Source organism: Cydia strobilella, chromosome 16 (assembly GCF_947568885.1).
Source record: "Cydia strobilella chromosome 16, ilCydStro3.1, whole genome shotgun sequence".
Lineage (NCBI taxonomy): Eukaryota > Metazoa > Arthropoda > Insecta > Lepidoptera > Tortricidae > Cydia > Cydia strobilella.
In genome coordinates, this window is record NC_086056.1 from 12,819,845 (window position 1) to 12,837,363 (window position 17,519).

Sequence of the window (17,519 nt, forward strand, 5' to 3'; positions counted from 1 at the left end):
TTAAACATCGAAAAACTATCTCAATTGGCTATATCAAGCCACCGATCAGGAGCTCTGAAAGGCAGATATTTGCTTGTCTAGTCTATTCATAGATGCATATAATAGATTCAAGCTATAGGTTACAGCTTACATATTTTTTACTTAGGCCTGAGGGATTGTTACTGGTATAACTAAAAATGAAAGTATCATATCACATAGCATTTGCCATATTTCTTTGATAATGTTAATCTAGTAACAATGAGTTACTAGATTAGCCCAGGGGTCGGCAAAACGCGGCTCGCGAGCCGCATGCGGCTCTTTGGTGATACTATTGCGGCTCTTTAAGTCGCCCATAAAATTAACCCCTGAGAGTTCTTACACCATTGAAAACAACATTTGCGGCTCTTTGAGCTTTCTAAAACTGGTGATTTCTACTACAGTTGGCTCTTCTCAAAAGTTTGCCGACCCCTAGCCTAATGCAATGCAAAAATATACATACCTAAACAACCGAGATTCCGAATTTCATTTGTATGAAAAATATGCCGGATTTTGATCCCTGCTTAAGCCTCAATTTGCATCAGTAATAAGAGAACTTGATTGGAGCCTCTTTTCTAATTTGTGCTTTATTGTGAAATCATTAATGTTTATTAAACATATTAAAAACGGGTCACTCACGTATTTTAAGTCGAAAACGCTCATGCGCGCGCGCATCGCGCGAGATGCGTTTTTAATGTTTTAATATGTCTGTGTCTCACGGAAGTTTTGTTTTTAAAATCATTAATGTTTAATTTAAAATGTATGTACTATTTCGTTAAGGTAACAGTAGAATGTGCAATACTCCTACAAGGATAACGAATGAGGCAATAGAGAACTACAGATTGTCAAAAGAGATAACTATAAGTAAAAATTAGCTGAATTAGGCCTAGTAGTAGGGTTTATAACCCACTTCCTATCTAGGTTTAATACTTACACTATGTACATCAATTTCAGCTTTTCATGAATTCTTGTATAGTTTATGCCATAAGTTATTTATTTATTTACACGAAACTGATTATATGTACCAAAGAGAATTAAATAGACACAGAGTGCTCACTCAATAGATCAGTTTTCTTGTACCAAACCGACTTTTATTTTCGTAGTCGACATCTAGCGTCAAGTAGCGGAATTTCAGAATTATCGGGACTGCTACTCGACAACAGATGTCGCGACGAACGGAAAGTCTAATGCTCAACAATTTTCAGCTAATATTATAACCGGAACTCTATTTTCAACTCCTTCTGCTTATAATATTAGTTGTAAATTGTTGAGCAATACACTTTTCTTCAGTCGCGACACAAGTGACATCTAGTGTCGAGTAGCAGCACTGATAATTCCGCTGCTTGACGCTAGATGTCGACTACGAAAATAATAGTCGTTTTGGTAACAAAATTGATGTATGGAGTGAGCACTCTATGTCTACTTAATTCGTTTTGAATGTACATAGTGCCTTTGAAATCTCCACATCCGGTCCATTATGAGAAATATGATCGAGATTCATAACATGATAAGTAGTTTGTAACTTGTATATTTATATTTAATGTCTTTGGAAGCTCATTGTTTACCCAAGAGTGGGGTAAGAGCGGTTGCGTTGTATTATCTGATTGTGATATTCTCTGAGAATAGGGACATTAGTTCATACTCCATTGTGTGCAGTGGCTAATTATAATATGAGATAAAACCATATTTGGCATATTTCCTAACTTAAGATCACTGCACAACAGTTACGCGTGTTGTAATGTATGAATTCATATTTAAGGAACGCCACACTGCATCGCACGCACGAGCCACGCGAGTGGTGTGACGTCGTTTATGTCCATCCATACATTACAACGCACGTGCAGGTCCAGTCATACGAGGTGCTCTCAAATATCTGAGCACAATGCTCTTATCAAGGTTTTGTAGACTTTAAGTTCAGATATTTTGGAACATTCTGTATTATGCAAATATATTTCTTTGGCAACTGTCCCTTTTCTCGAGAACAAAACAATTTGTAAGGATAGTTAAGGGTTTTTGAAACCTATTTGTGTCAAGTGTTTAAAGTTTTATTTTTATGTAAGCCATGAGCACTATATCACACATCACATAATGTGAATTACATACAAAACTTAAAAAAAAAAATCTAATGCTGTTTTCAACAACAGATGTGATAGTATTAAAATTTAACCCATTACTAACTTAAAACATGTTCGACATTCCACAGTGTTTTAAGATTGGGATAACTACTTATAAATAAGACTCATTAGTCGTACTCATATCCATCCTCATATTTTCTGTTTTGTCTTACGCATCATCGACTAATTATTCGCAAAGGGGTGAGCAGGCACATCTTTTTAAATAGAAATAGTGCGACATAAAATAGTAGAAATTAAATAAAACGGAACTAAAAAAAAATCATACCAAATTGTTGCCAGGTTTAAGCATTTTACGCCAAAAATGTGACAGTTACCACAGAATAAGTAATAAAACCGTACAGAAAGGACACTTCCTACAAACCCGAAGTTTGACAGCGATTTAGGGTCGAATCATGCTTTCCCTTCCTAATGTATGGCACTATCCCTGTCGGTTATTTAGGGTTGTCAAAATTCATGTCAACCCTAATAATTGCTCAGAGCAATGCTGAGCCGAACGGAGCCGAGAAAGCCCGAAAGGAGGAGTGTCCCCCCACTACAGTTACGTTGGAAGTGGCGCCCTCAATAATTTTCTACAATTTCTTGTCGGACTATACCTACCTATTTTCAGCGGGCTTAGCTATGATGGCAATTGTTGAAAAGAAACGCCAATCGTAACTTGAATGACGCAAACTTCACTCTACAATAAAAATAATAGCATGGTTTCTAAAGGACCTATATTAATTTATCCTATTTCAATGGATATAAGTAAACATTTGAAAAACTATTAATTAGCCAACTACGGTTTACCTCGTTCAGAATTCTTACTCTTTGTCTCTTCTTCTTTTCATCCTGTTACCCTTCCACTGACTCCGGTTCTGGGTAGCTTGGGTAACCTCCTCCCATCCCATCCAAACACACCCAGCTCTGGCTCCACAGACTTTGTTTCCGGTTAAAAAATTTGCCGATGATATCCAACCACAAACAAGCTACAAGCAAAATCTCCCCTCTTATAATGTCGGTTAAAAACGTAGCCACGTCAGCGTCTTAAATCCGAATGGATGACTCCTTATCCACCGAAATCGACTCAGTAGTTTTGACGCTAGGACGGAACACACGACACCAACATACATACATTTATAGACAGCCAAAATAATATATTTCCGTAGTTGGGTAAAAGTAGAGAACATTTCCTTGAATAGGGCCATACCGACTTATAAATTGTAACCCTTTTCCTGCTTCAGCCATTTTTCCAAAACGGCGACTTGTGGATAACGTCATTTTGCCTAGTTAAGTATAATTTTGTAATCATTATATATTTTTATAATACCTATGCGTAATTTATCATATTAGGTTACTTGCAATTTATTCATATGAATAGAACGAAATAAATCAATTCCATATTTGTAATCATTGTATTATTTCATATACTCTGCTACCCCCAAACTATTCGTTGTGCAAGAGAGCGAAATTGAACATTCGACAAGGTGAACACGACGACATTTCTTAAAAAATCCTATTGGCTGGTATGACATGTTTGAACGACTGTTTTAGCACAAAATATTTATTTCTTTCTAAGCGAATTCAATACTAGTGCACTTAAACTCGGGAGAAAGCATATCAACTCGACTTAGTTGCATTCACGTTATCGATCTCTTTTTAGGGTTCCGTACCCAAAGGGTAAAAAAAAGACCCTATTACTAAGACTCCGTTGTCCGTCTGTCTGTCACCAGGCTGTATCTCATCACCGTGATAGCTAGACAGTTGAAATTTTTACAGATGATGTATTTCTGTTGCCGCTATAACAACAAGTACTAAAAACAGAATTAAATAGTCCCGAGTCCGACTCGCACTTGGCCGGTTTTTTTTGTTCTTATTTACTGACAATTTGGTTTGACTTAAAAGGGGCAGATAACGATTTTCAATGTCAGCGGTTGGCCTTCAGTTAACACTAAACGTCTGGCGCCATCTACTGTAACTGTGAAGTTTGCCGCTACAATATTTTGCAATAAATTACGTGCCTTCGTATTCTAAATGACAATCGTTTATAGAAAACTCCATTAGAAACGAAACGAAATAATTATGGAAATGATCGTGACTTTTCGTGGCGGTGGCGCCGCACAGCGAATAATCAGATAAAATATAACACGTACCTGATAAGTCATGCAAAATATTGTAGCCACAAACTGACTGCTGAAGTAGATGGCGCCGTGCACAGGTTTTCGTTTGTCAATCTGTGTGGCTAGGTGGCTACCACCAGTTTGGCACTAACAAACGCTATCGCGAACGTAACTTACTTTCTTAGAAAGTAAATTACGTAGTCGTTAGCGTTTATGTCAGTTTAGACAAAAAAACGTATGTCACCGCCGTCCAGCGGCATCTATTTCACTACCCAGGTTGCCGTTAAAGTCAGACCAAGATAAGTCTGCAACGATTTTGATAGCACACGCAGTGGAAGTGTTATTTTAAACGTCAATTTTCTATGAAATTATGTCGTATAAATAATGCACTGCGTGTGCTATCAAAATCGTTGCAGACTTACCTCGGTCTAACAATATTTTTCAGCACTGTGTACAGTCGCCATCAGATATATCGGAGCGGCCGAGGTGCTCACAAATATCTGAACACGCCTCTATTGTCAAGGCGTTAGAGTGCGTGTTCAGATATTTTGAGCACCTCGGGCGCTCTGATATATCTGATGGCGACTGTACATGCGTGTTCCTTTGTCTATGATACAAATCTGATTGGCTGGCATTGAAATAAAGATACAAAACTAATATATACATTTTATTACACTTTCCCGTTTCAAACATCGTGGAAGACTAACGATCAACATTCACTTGTTTTTCTTCAAGATTTTGTATGTGTCCTTACTGACTAGATAACTGACGGCCGATACCACGGTGGAGGCGGCCGTGACGCCGCACAGAGCGTGCAGCGCGGGGTGGTCTACGTACCCGAACACGGGGGACGCTAGGGTTGTGCCCACCTGGAATTAATATTACGCACATTAAAACTAATACATTTAAAAAAAATTGGTTAGGTATTAAGTATTAACAGTAGTTTGTGCATTACTTGGGTTAATAACAATTAACCACCCTCCTACAGTTGGACAATAATGAATAAAAATTAAATAAAGAGCGATTTTCTTTTAAATACTGCGGGCGAAGGTTCATTCCACAGTTTAGCAGTGCAAGGCAAGGCGAGAAGTTTCTGAAATTTATTCAAGTATGTGTCAAAACAACATCAATTGTCACATTTTATTTCAAATATTTACATGCTCGCAAAAAAAAACCAAATTACAGAACATTATTTATGCGGCAGAATTAAACAGATGAAAAAATGATTGTTCTTTTTAAATTCGCGTGCGATAGAGATAGGAAATGACGGGTCGGTGTACGGAATTCTCCATGCACCTTTGCAGTTGTTTGACAGACTATATAAAATTATATAGATTTCGTGGTTGTTCCCATAGTAAAATTTGCTCAGTATAATCCCAAAACCTCCCTGGCAACGGGAATGCACTTATTTTTTAACGACCGTGTATACTATAGTTACCTAAGTGCTAATTTTAGTTATCAATACAACACATACCAATAGTAACTGAATGGCAGTGTTGACTTTGCTGATGAATGTGGGAGCAAGCTGAGCAGTGGGATGTGTCACGTCGAAATACCTACTTAGTGTTCTCTGTAAAAAAAAAAGTCTGATTTGAGGATATTTTGCCATATTAAAAAATATCTTTGATATTTTATACACATTAAATGCTATTAAAATGTTATGACTTATGAATAAAATTAAACTTGTGTTTTTTAGGGTTCCATATCCAAAGGGTAAAAACAGGACCCTATTACTAAGACTCCACTGTCCATCTGTCTGTCACCAGGCTGTATCTCATGAACAATGATAGCTAGAGAGTTGAAATATTCACAGATGATGTATTTCTGTTGCAGCTATAACAACAAATACTAAAAACAATAGATAATGGTACGGAACCCTTCGTGCGCGAGTCCAACTCGCACTTGGCCGGTTTTTCAGTTCAGACTACATTGATTGTATAGTAGAAAATATTAATCATTGTCATTAACATCCTAACAGATATGACCTCTCAAAAGAGGGTCTGAACAATTTTATCTCAACATAATGATACCAAAAAAGAAATACTAACTGGGGGTGGCAAGCTGACATATCTGATAACAAATGCAGCCACAACCAAGGCCACATCTCTTCCCACAATCAGCACCGTCAGAGACAGAGGTATGAGGTTCTGCCAGGTGAGTGTGACAAACAGTGTTGCAACAAGAATCTTGTCTGCCAGCGGGTCAAGGAAGGAGCCCATGCGGGAGGACTGGCTCTCCCATGTTCTTGCGATCCAACCATCCAGCTGAAATATGGTAATAAAAATAAATATAAGTTTTTCTTATGAATATTATAACTTGTCTAAAATACAGATAGAAAATTTCTATAAAAAACCCAGAGCATTAAAAATAGGCAAATTCTTATGTTGAAAATGCAAAATTTACAGTTTTTTGACAAAATAGATACATTCAGGATAGGGCCTTTAGTTTAAATCTCTTATGTATTTATTACTTTACTTATTCGAGTATTTATTATTCATGGAATGGAAATAACATCATCCTAATAAAATGATATATTTATCCTTACCAGGTCTGTAACTCCAGCAAAGGTCAATAAACCCAGAGCCAAGTGATAATTGTCTTGTAGAATTACGTACCCCAAGTACGGGGAAATTGCCATCCTGGTGACACACAGGAAATTGGGTATTGTGAACATTCTATCTTTCTGTAACAACAGACAATAACATTACAGATCTTTAGTTCGTAAAAGATTTACCTTAGTTTAGGTGGTAAACTAAGATTTCACCTCAACAGCTTCCTCAAATCTTTCCCTGACTTTGGCTTTTGTTTCAAGAATATCCTTCACTAAATGCTCCCTCTTCTCCCGCAGCTTCTGCCCAGTTAGCTCCTTCTGATGTCTGATATCACGCACCAGCTCTTCACCCCGCTGTCTTATCCTGTGTTCTGTGTCCTTTAACTGTTCTTTCTTCTTTTCGAATGCATCCTTCAGTACCTCAGCTTTCTTTTCCAACTGAAGCAAGTTCTTCTTTTCGTCCGAGTAATATGCACAACCCAGCGGCAGAAGCTTTAAGGAGCTTATCGTGAGGATAGGCCTCTGCTCTCTTACAAATACATTGCATTCTCGCCTTCTATTGCTACTTGTTTTGCAGTATAGAGTTGATATTTGTCTCAAAAAAGTAGATCGCGCTATTAACCGCATTATAAGGGAACGAAACAGAAACTAAAATAAAGACGTAACAAAGTATACGCCAGCTTTGTTTACAAATAACGTTAGAAAAGATAATTTAGCCAAAGATGAATGTTTTCTATTCATCACATTGTAATTTTTAATTTTCCGACTTTTCGCCAAAAAGGCAAGCATGCATCATTTGGCATTTGACGTGACTTTGACAGTTGTCATGTCACAGGTAGTTTCAGATATTACTATAAACGTTGATTTCCATTTGATCCCTGATGATCCGATCAAGTCTTGAGTATAGTTGGTCAAACCAAATTGTCAGTAAATAAGAACAAAAAAAACTATACTCATCCTTTTCTTTTGAATGCTAGTACTAGTGTAAGACAAAGATAGTATGATTTTCTCTGTCTATGTTTGAAATGAGACAGTCCTTTGACAAACTATATTTATACGAAATTTATCAATGATGTAATTTTTTATTAAACCGTAGAATTTCCAGTTAGTTTGTCAAAGGCGTCAAAGGACTGTCTTATAATAGAGGCAGAGATAATCATACTATTTTTGTCTTACACTAGTACTAGCACCCAAAGGATGAGTATAGTTTTTTTTTGTTCTTATTTACTGACAATTTGGTTTGACCAACTATATTTCCTACTTACTAATTTATTTTATCAGCAGCAGAGCAGATAAAACCATGTCTAGAACATCACTTTCACCTTTGTGTGTAAAGTGACAGTGACAGAAGGTTTAGGTTTACGATGGAGTTATGCTGAATAGACAATTTATTAATAAATAAACAGTAAATTTGTTATATTGTACAAGTGCCGGCTCATAATCTGTAGAAATAATAATTTACTGGTTTCTGATAAATTTGCCTTCATAGCCCGAGTATGCTTCTCGTCCAGTAACAGCATTGTTTTGGTTCGTATGTTACATTGTTTTGAGGTGTACGTAGATTCGTTCGATTATAATATTTATTTATCTTAGTAGATAGTAGTAGTGCTCGTCGACTATTACTATCTACATAGGAACAGACGATTTCGCCAGTGAATGAATTACTTTTGACCTGTAGGAGGGTGAAATGATAAACAACAAATGACAATTTATCTGTTTACTGTAAGGCGATACATTTACAATGCTATTTGCAGTATCATAATGAAGGAAACTTCCAGTGGGAAGTAGGAGTTGCATTTCATACTGTTAGAAACAGTTTTAAATGCTCTGGTAAAATGGAGGGACCTGAAAAAATTAAGGAGGGGGAACTGAAATATCTGTTACGCCTCCTTGACGACCTGTCGCCCGAGGTCTTTGAGGTGAGTCAAATCATTACAAACAATCATTTGTGTTATACAACTATAATATTGGTGTGATATAGAAACACATATTTTACTAATTGTTGATTTTAACATTCAGTAAGTGGGTCTCCAATTCTTATACAAAATGAAAGTGTATTAAAATATAATGTACATTTACAATCGGGTCTATCGCGAATTTATTTTATTACCTTTATTTCCCAACGTTTTGACACAGGTTTCACTGGTTGTGGTCGCGGGATTAAAGGTAACAAAATAAATTCGCGATAGACCCGATTGTAAATGTACATTATATTTTTGTGTCGTAACATCAGTAAATAAAGGAAACAAAATAAATTCGCGATAGACCTGATTGTAAATGTACATTATATTTTTGTGTCCTAACATCAGTAAATAAAGGAAACAAAATAAATTCGGGATAGACCCGATTGTAAATGTACATTATATTTTTGTGTCGTAACATCAGTAAATAAAGGAAACAAAATAAATTCGCGATAGACCCGATTGTAAATGTACATTATATTTTTGTGTCGTAACATCAGTAAATAAAGGAAACAAAATAAATTCGCGATAGACCTGATTATAAATGTGATTTAATATGTGTTGCAAAGGATTTAAATGTAATAAAATATAATGGATCTTAGATTAGTCTATTGTGCTACAGTAATTTAATATTATGGTACTTCATTGCCTGATTTTCTATTAACTCACTGACTGACTTGATCTACTACATACTAATAATTATCTCCTCATGTATCCTTTTCTTGGTTATGGAATTAGAGACTATACATCTCTCTTATGTCGTAGTAAGCAGTTATTTATGTAAAGATTATTATAATGTAATGTTTACCCAGGTATTGGCTGTTGTATAAATTTGCTATCTCATGTTACTGTATGCTGTCACTGTAAATGTTGTATTAACTTGTGAATGAGTGCTTGAGACATACTTACTTGCAGAAATGTTTTTTTTTTTTTCAATTTTGGGTTATTTTAAAATTGTATATTATTAAATTTTACTAAATCCTTGATGAGCAAGGGATTTAATGACCAATTGTTTTGAATTATAATCACAAATACATTCTTGTGTTCCTCAGGAGATACTACAGTTCTTCTATTACATAGAGGAATCCAAACCATGTAGAGACATATCAAATGAAACCTTAGCATTTTTGAAGCAAAATCTCATCAGCAACCCAATCACCACCTCCATCATCCTGAGGTACTTGCAGTTCCACCTCATGCTAAATAACTTGAACACTAACAAAATTCTGACACTTTATTCAGAAGTGCTATTAAATAATTTGTCAATAACAGATAGCATTGATAAAACAATCACAATTATGTCTTTGGTGAAATGGGAAGATCAATTTATACCCCAATTTACCCAACAAGTCCTCAAACTGGTCTCTGATGACACATACAGACAGTATAAAAAACAGATTCTAATTGGTCTAGTACCCCAAGAAAGGCCAGAACTTTTAAAGGTCACTTCTGAGTTTATACAGCAGAATGAGCCGCAGAAAGAATTCAAATTGACTCCAGAGTACATGCTAGAACTCTGTTACCAAGACAAAACACACTGGCTTTTAAAGGCTGCTCAGGTGTACAAGCACCAGCTACATGATATGAAGAATGTCACATTCAAAATCAACAACTTCACTAAGCAAATACTCATAATGGTTCTGATAGATTTGACAAACAGCCCAGAAACATATGACTTACCATCTCTTGTTCACCAATTAACTAATATCTTTTCAATTTTGGACACATATTCCACTCCCGATGAACAACTACAGTTCTATATAACAGAAGTGAAGAGAGAGTTGACCATAATTAAGTTTTGCTTAGAAAACAATTGCAAAATCATGACCACGTCAATATTTAGCCAGGCTCTGACGCAAAGTGCTCTAGCATTAATTTCCCAAGTCTGCAGGCTACCAAAAGTAGACAGATATAAAGTATCAAGACTTTTGAATACAAACAATGATATAATAACAGAATTGATGACTTTACAAGGGAGTACCAAGAGACCAAAAGGTGATCAGAATTTAAACTGGGACATAGTGACTTATAACAGCTATTGCGCTATCACTAAAATTATAGACACAATACTAAACGCAGCTGAAGGCTCTGAGGATGCTGTAGAAATTACCTCTTCCCTAGACGAAGTAAAACGCGTGGTCTTATCCATACAACCCATGCAAGCATGCATCGAAGTTATCGAGAACATTTTCGCATGCCTCTTCCTAAGATACGAGTTCTTTTCTTGCCATGTACATTATCAAGAGTTTCCCTGCGGAACTCATTCGGACTGTTCATACTTTTATTCAAAAAAACAAGTGAAAAATCCGAAAGGGAACAAGACCGCCAGCGCTGGCTTCATGTGTAACGCCATGACGATGCAGATAATTTTGAACACATTGAAATTGTGCTTAGAGTCTTTGGAAGACAATGTGAACGCAGACACCACAGACAGTGTGGTCCTGTCGAGGTTGAAACGCCTTGTGAAGGTTGTGAACCACTCTCTTTGGAAGCTGCAGCTGGTATCCACTCTCCCGCCCGACACGGGGCCGCTGCAGCTAAAACTATGCTTAGATTACGTGGAAGTTGACGACAGCAGCGAGGAAGAGGATCGCGAGCTTGACTTGAGGAGCTCTAGGAGGAAGCTGAGGGTGCGGAGACGACACACAAACCCTAAACCTGATGTCGACCAAGTGATGTTAGCATCTACAATCTCTGCTACTGATGATGGTAAGATTTTCTGAAATTAGTTTTCGCGCTTACTTGACGTAACGTAAACGCTGTAGGCGGACTATCAAACACTGCATAGGTTTATGGTTACCTACTTACTTATCTGTCTAAAATATGTCTACATGATGTAGTAATAAAATTACGCATTACAGTGACCAGTTCCACAAAAGGAAACATTGACTTCATCTCCGTAATGTTGGCGAAACCGAACAGCTTGGTGGCATTGGCACTCTACCATAACGATTTCTCTAAAGCCAATCAAATCATAGAGGTATGTCAAACATTTTATTAAATAGAAATCTCCTTATTATTGATAAAGCGTAATAAAATACTATGATTATTATTGTGTTATGTACTTTTACATTAAACAAAACTATCAAAATGAATAGGTTCTTCCTTACTCGGAAATTCATATGTAAACTCCAACATTATACCATCACTTGACCATATGACCACCATAGACAAACGAAAATACTAAGACGCGTAAAGTAGTCCAATATGTTAATTGTAAAACACGCCAATTTGCCCCCTGACTAGATGGCGCTGTACATGTTACGGTAACTTTAGGTTGGCATACATGGCAGAAATATGGCGACGTACAGCTCCTGCTACAGGCGTCTTATTTGGGTCCGTCCTCGATGTTTTAAACTTCTTTCCGCGTCTCTTTTCCTTGGTGGGTTTCCGTCTTTAAAAAAATGATGTTTACCGCGGCGTCAGGAAATCAGCAACAGCACTTTCATGGATTATTTCTCTCACAAAGTCCTTATTAAATGCTCAAGCTCTTCATAAGCCTCCTTCTCCCTCTCCGAAGGAGTGTATACGACGTCACCAGTACTTTTTCTGAGCACTCCGGGAGGGTTCCACATTGCGTATAGTTTAGCTTCCCTTATTGTTTCTTGGGCCTGGAAGCTCTTACACACGAGACAGCAACAACAGCGACCTGAATTATACAGTACATTATTTAGTTTGTCATTAAATTTGGTAGGGGGGCTCATCCTAACACCCTGGAATTGTTTAAACGCACTCAGCAGTTTCAAAGGACGACGAAGTCTTCTACGCTCCGGTTAGAGAATGACAGCCAAGGTTTCCACAAGAGACTAGTCTAGTATAGGACTCTTCAAAAAAGGACTAAATAGGGTTTTAAGTCGAATTAGCCAAAAAATTCCATGATTCGACTGATACAATTATTTAAAAAAATATTTTTATCAAAATAATACTAGATTTATATAGTTGCCAGTCAATTTCGGCGCAATTTTATAAAGGTAGGTTTTTCTACGAGAGCCTGCATAAAAATAATAAATTCTTACCTATAGTACACCATAGAGGAATGGCTAGAACAATGTAAATTATTAGCCATATTTGCACTATACTCCACACCCGGTAGGCTGAAATATCACGTGCTGTCCGAGTTAGATTTGTTCGATCTTCTGATACAGTTTTGTTGACATCTATAACATAAAATAAGTCAAATAGGGTTATTGCGCTAGTTTTCGTCCACTTGCTGAATGTTGAATATAAACCCACATTGCTGTACAAGCTTGGACTTATTGCAATCCTTAATGTCTAAACAATATATCTATGTACATAAAAATTATATTTCGCAAGTAGCAAATGAAAAATGAAATATATTATTTGCTTATCCGTCAATTGGACGAAAACTAGCGCAATGGCCCTATATTATTACACGACAATTTATACAACTGTCTGGCCAGTGGCGAAAAAGCGACCAGTTTACGTGTAGATGTAACAATTGCATGCAGAGAAAAACGCTTTTTGCTCATAGTCGGCGGTGAAACAAATGCCGAAACTTTAGACTATTATCGACTATAATTTTGAGTATAATTCACCTATTTCAACGATGTGATGTGTTTTCGATTTCTCTTCACTATTTTCATAGCTATAGTTGCTGCTTGTTAAAGAATTATTTTGATACATTTTCGTGCTTACAATATCATTATCATGATCTTGTGTCAGATTAGTTAGCTGGAAAAGGAGGTATTTTGGTCATTCATAAATCATGTGGTCAAACCAAATTGGCAGTAAATAAGAACAAAAAAAACTATACTCATCCTTTTCTTTTGGGTGCTAGTACTAGTGTAAGACGAAGAAGTGTGATTCTCTCTGTCTATGTTTGAAATGAGACAGTCCTTTGACAAACTATATATGTATGTTATAGAATAGAGCAGCCATATGATTTGATACAAAGTACACAAAGCTATTTATATAGAAACAGCATATCTGATTACCTTGGGATTCAATACTGTATTATACTTGCCATCAAGGCGGGTGTTCCGAAGTGTTTTATGAGAATTTTTCTTGTAATATCTGCAAATAACGAAAAATAAATGTAAGATACCAGCCTACTGATCTACTGTGGCCTCAGCAGGCAACGATTGAAACTATTGCCCTAAATCTTTTATGAGTCTTGGGAGCACTTTTACCCTTTGGGATCTTATGCAATTGCACCTACGCCACCTACGCAAGAGCTTTCTATTTCGTGCGTAGACTCTGACGACGCTACCTTTGCACAAACAATAGGAACGCATACGCTTATATAGTCTGCATCTTCTAAAATGATTTTTACGCTTAAGACGGTAATCTGTTAAGCATAAGCCATTGTCTCTTTTGTGCGAACTGTCGGCCTTTGTGTGCCATAGTGGGTTGGCGCGTGCGGCGCTTACACACAATGGCCGACCGCTCGCACAAAAGAGACAATGGCTTTTGCTTAACAGATTACCGTCTTAAGCGTAAAAATCATTTGAGAAGATGCAGACTATACTTACATAAGCTCCATACTTGACATACCGAGCACTTGGCATGAAAACTTAGCGTGGTTCGACTCTAATATACCTACCTTTCAATTTCTTTTCGGGCTCAACATCCAATGCTAAAGTAATTCATGGGGGCGTCATATTAACACTAATTGTGTTCCATTGTGTAATGTAATAGAATAGAATAGAATAGAATATTTATTGCTCTCATGTTGGTGTACAGGTCTTGCTCTAAGTACAATAGTTCCGTTACAACATGTTAATTCCTCCCCTTCGCCATAAATACTACAATTTGTGTTGTCCCTTGTCCCAATTTGAGTTGCATTGAGTCATTGGTGCTCTATGTATATACCTATAAGTATGTATTTATCTATAAAAACTTATCAATTTTATTTACATACAAGATATATACAGTGGTACTACGTAAACGAAATTTAATAACTAGCTTAAATCTAAAATAGGCCCTTGAGGCATTGCACCAAGGATGCTGGCGGCATTTCCTCGCTGTATCGCAATGCTGATACGTTGTGCGAGGAAGCCGCCAGCTCTTAGGTCACCAGTTACGTCAACCAGACGCTTCGCGATTTCTGCAAACAACTTGTGCGCGCTGGGACCCCAATATAAGTATGTATATCGTCGCCTAGCACCCATAGTAGCTTTACTTAGTTTGGGCATTGGGGCTAGGTTGATCTGTGTAAGATGTCCCCTAATATTTATTTTTATATCTTGGCCAATAATAGTTCATTGACCCCAAAGCGACCTATAAAGACTAAATAATATAAAGTATTCTAATCACATTTACCTACTTGCTTAATTTGCTGGATCTATTGCTTAAATGAATGAATTCTCTGTCCATTTCGATATCATCGTCAACCATCGAAATATTTACTTTATAGTCCGTCTTGCGCCTAACGACCCTATTATGACTGTGCTCTGTATTCAAGCTGTATGTTTGCGTTATCACTGTAATTATTATTATGTAAATTAGCATTTAGTAACAAGATTACAATGTTTATTTTGATCATTTTTGCCACTATCATATCAATAACAGTGACATGACAAATATGTCAATAAAGTCAAATGATTTTTTAATTGTGGTTGAAATTTTTTGAATCATTCGCAAAAGATTTCTGATCACGCTTAGGGTGGTATTCCGTCCAATGTCATTGCGATTGCGTCTCACTCTCTGATTAAGCAAAATGTGAGACGCAATACACATTGGACAATATTGGATAGGTGGAATACCACCCTTATTCGTTCGCGTTTTTGAATGAAAAATTGGATTTCAAGAGACATAAAAAAATATGAGCTTCTTAAAACTTAAAGATAAAAGATATAGATCAGAAAATGGTCCACTTGGATATATGAAATATTGTCAACTCTCTTTGGACTTTGTTTTAACAATTCAATAAAAAAATTAGCATTCCCAGATCCCTCTCCGCATCTAAGAAAACAAGCCGCTTATTAAAAAGTTTAATTTTATTTTCAGATGTTCGATCTAGCCGATGCCGAGATCGCAACAGAGGTCTCGTTCACCGAGCAGCTGCGTCACCTTGTAGCGAAAATCAAAAACATTATTTACTACAAAGGCGACACTCCCTACGCTACCAAAGAACTGTCCGCCCTTTCCGTAGTATCCACAGAAGTTATGGGCTTAGTTGAAGGGTTTCTGGCTTCAAACAGGCCTCCTAACTTTTCTTTTGACGTTATTCAACTAGCCGCTTGCCATCCTCACCTGCAGCTGTATAGCCATCAGAACGCCTCTTTTATCAACGCGGTCGACATTCTTTTAAGCAGCGGTCTGAATAGAGAAATAACTTATGGATTAATCAATGTCGTCGAACGAAAACTGGCCGAAGTACGCTCGTCCACGGACGTGGCTGCCGTTAAAAAGATCAACTACATCAGATTCATCGAAGATATAGCCAGCGTTACCTTCGAGATCTTTGGCAATACGGAAAAGTCCTTCGATTTCATCGACAATGTGTGCGGCCTGATCGCCGACTGCCGAATACCGATCAAACATAAAGAGTTCTGCAAAATGAATCAGCTGTCCAAAGAACTGCGTCAATGCTGCGAGGATTTAGCAGACATCGTCAACCCTAACAAGACTAACATCGATCCGAATCTGTTGCAGAAATACCATCAGATTTACATGAACATCGTAGCCGCATCTGACAAAGACTTGTGCAATATAGGAGAAGTATCTCGACACGGAAATAAGAAGACAAGAACGCACTACCTCAGGATGTGCTATATGTATTGCAAAACAGTATCTCAGCTAGAATTGGAAGAGAATGCAACCACCGCAACGGAAACCTCCTACTTCACTGTATTAGAGAAACAACTGCACGACATATTCGGCAGCATGATCAATACCAAAGAAATTCCAGTAACGTACTTGGAGCCTATTTGCAAGAAGCTGAACGTCAATTTGATACCGAAATTGATACTGAATTTTTGCCCGTCGATTATACTTACACCTCACATGGAAGCAAGTGAGATTAACTTTAATAATTTGCTTCAAGCTGTATATGAGTTTAAAAATACAGAGGAAAATTTGTTTTTGGAGCCGGATACGAACATGGCACCACTACCGCGCGCGCCGACGCCTCAATGTCTCACATACATCGTCTTACACAATTGGGTGTTGGCGCATTTGATCAAAAAGATCCACACATCGCCGAACGACAACAGCTTTCAGCAGAGCATGGACGCGCGAACGAGATACCTGAACAACTATATGTACTTGGAAAGATTTAACTACACCAAGGCTCTCTTTGGAGGTAATAAGTATTTAGCGTCTCTCCATACCACAATTGATCTCGACAAGTTGTTCCTGTTCATGCCTCAGCTGATTGAAGCTGGGAAGTTACTAAAATGCCTGAATATAATTGACGCACTCTCTGAAAGACAAGTACTGTGCAGTGCTAATTTGATGAACCTGCGAGATCTAATATTATTCAAACTGGCCATTCACCCGAAGATAGAGAACAATTGGAAATACTGCCAATACCTGAAGTGTTCGGAGCTGAAGGTGAATCTCATTCTAAACAATCTGAACAGTTGGCCCGCTGAAGGAGCTCTGGAGGTGTTGGATTATTTGAGGTTCCTACTGGATCGGGAGATATTAGACGAAGATTTACATGAGAAATGCTCAAATTGGATGGTTAAAATACCACTATATAATCAGGTAAACGTCTCGATTTTACACGGCTTTTAATTTTATAAATACACATAGGGTAATGGTTTAAAATCCCTAATTGGCAAAGAATTTTCAA

General features: G+C 37.3%; 2 protein-coding genes across 3 annotated transcripts in view; one reads left to right on the forward strand and one right to left on the reverse strand.

Annotated features, from left to right (window-relative positions):
- Window positions 1-4,900: 4,900 nt before the first annotated feature.
- On the reverse strand, window positions 4,901-7,598 carry LOC134748143 (probable cardiolipin synthase (CMP-forming)). The gene is made up of 5 exons (XM_063682848.1): window positions 7,011-7,598; window positions 6,792-6,929; window positions 6,295-6,510; window positions 5,721-5,816; window positions 4,901-5,115 (listed from the first exon to the last, which is right to left on the reverse strand). The coding sequence occupies exons 1-5, from the start codon at window positions 7,422-7,424 to the stop codon at window positions 4,963-4,965; spliced, it is 1,017 nt and encodes a 338-aa protein (XP_063538918.1). The 5' UTR covers window positions 7,425-7,598; the 3' UTR covers window positions 4,901-4,962.
- A 552-nt stretch (window positions 7,599-8,150) lies between these two features.
- Window positions 8,151-17,519, forward strand: part of LOC134748589 (zinc finger FYVE domain-containing protein 26 homolog) — a 34,940-nt gene continuing 25,571 nt past the window's right edge. Inside the window, exons 1-5 of one of the 2 annotated variants that reach the window (XM_063683378.1) lie at window positions 8,151-8,324; window positions 8,552-8,716; window positions 9,811-11,467; window positions 11,620-11,738; window positions 15,728-17,431. In XM_063683378.1, coding sequence (XP_063539448.1) covers window positions 8,633-8,716; window positions 9,811-11,467; window positions 11,620-11,738; window positions 15,728-17,431 — 3,564 coding nt within the window. In that variant the 5' untranslated portion in view covers window positions 8,151-8,324; window positions 8,552-8,632. Of the gene's footprint in view, window positions 8,325-8,391; window positions 8,717-9,810; window positions 11,468-11,619; window positions 11,739-15,727; window positions 17,432-17,519 lie in introns of those variants that run through there. The other variant, XM_063683379.1, reaches the window with a different exon arrangement.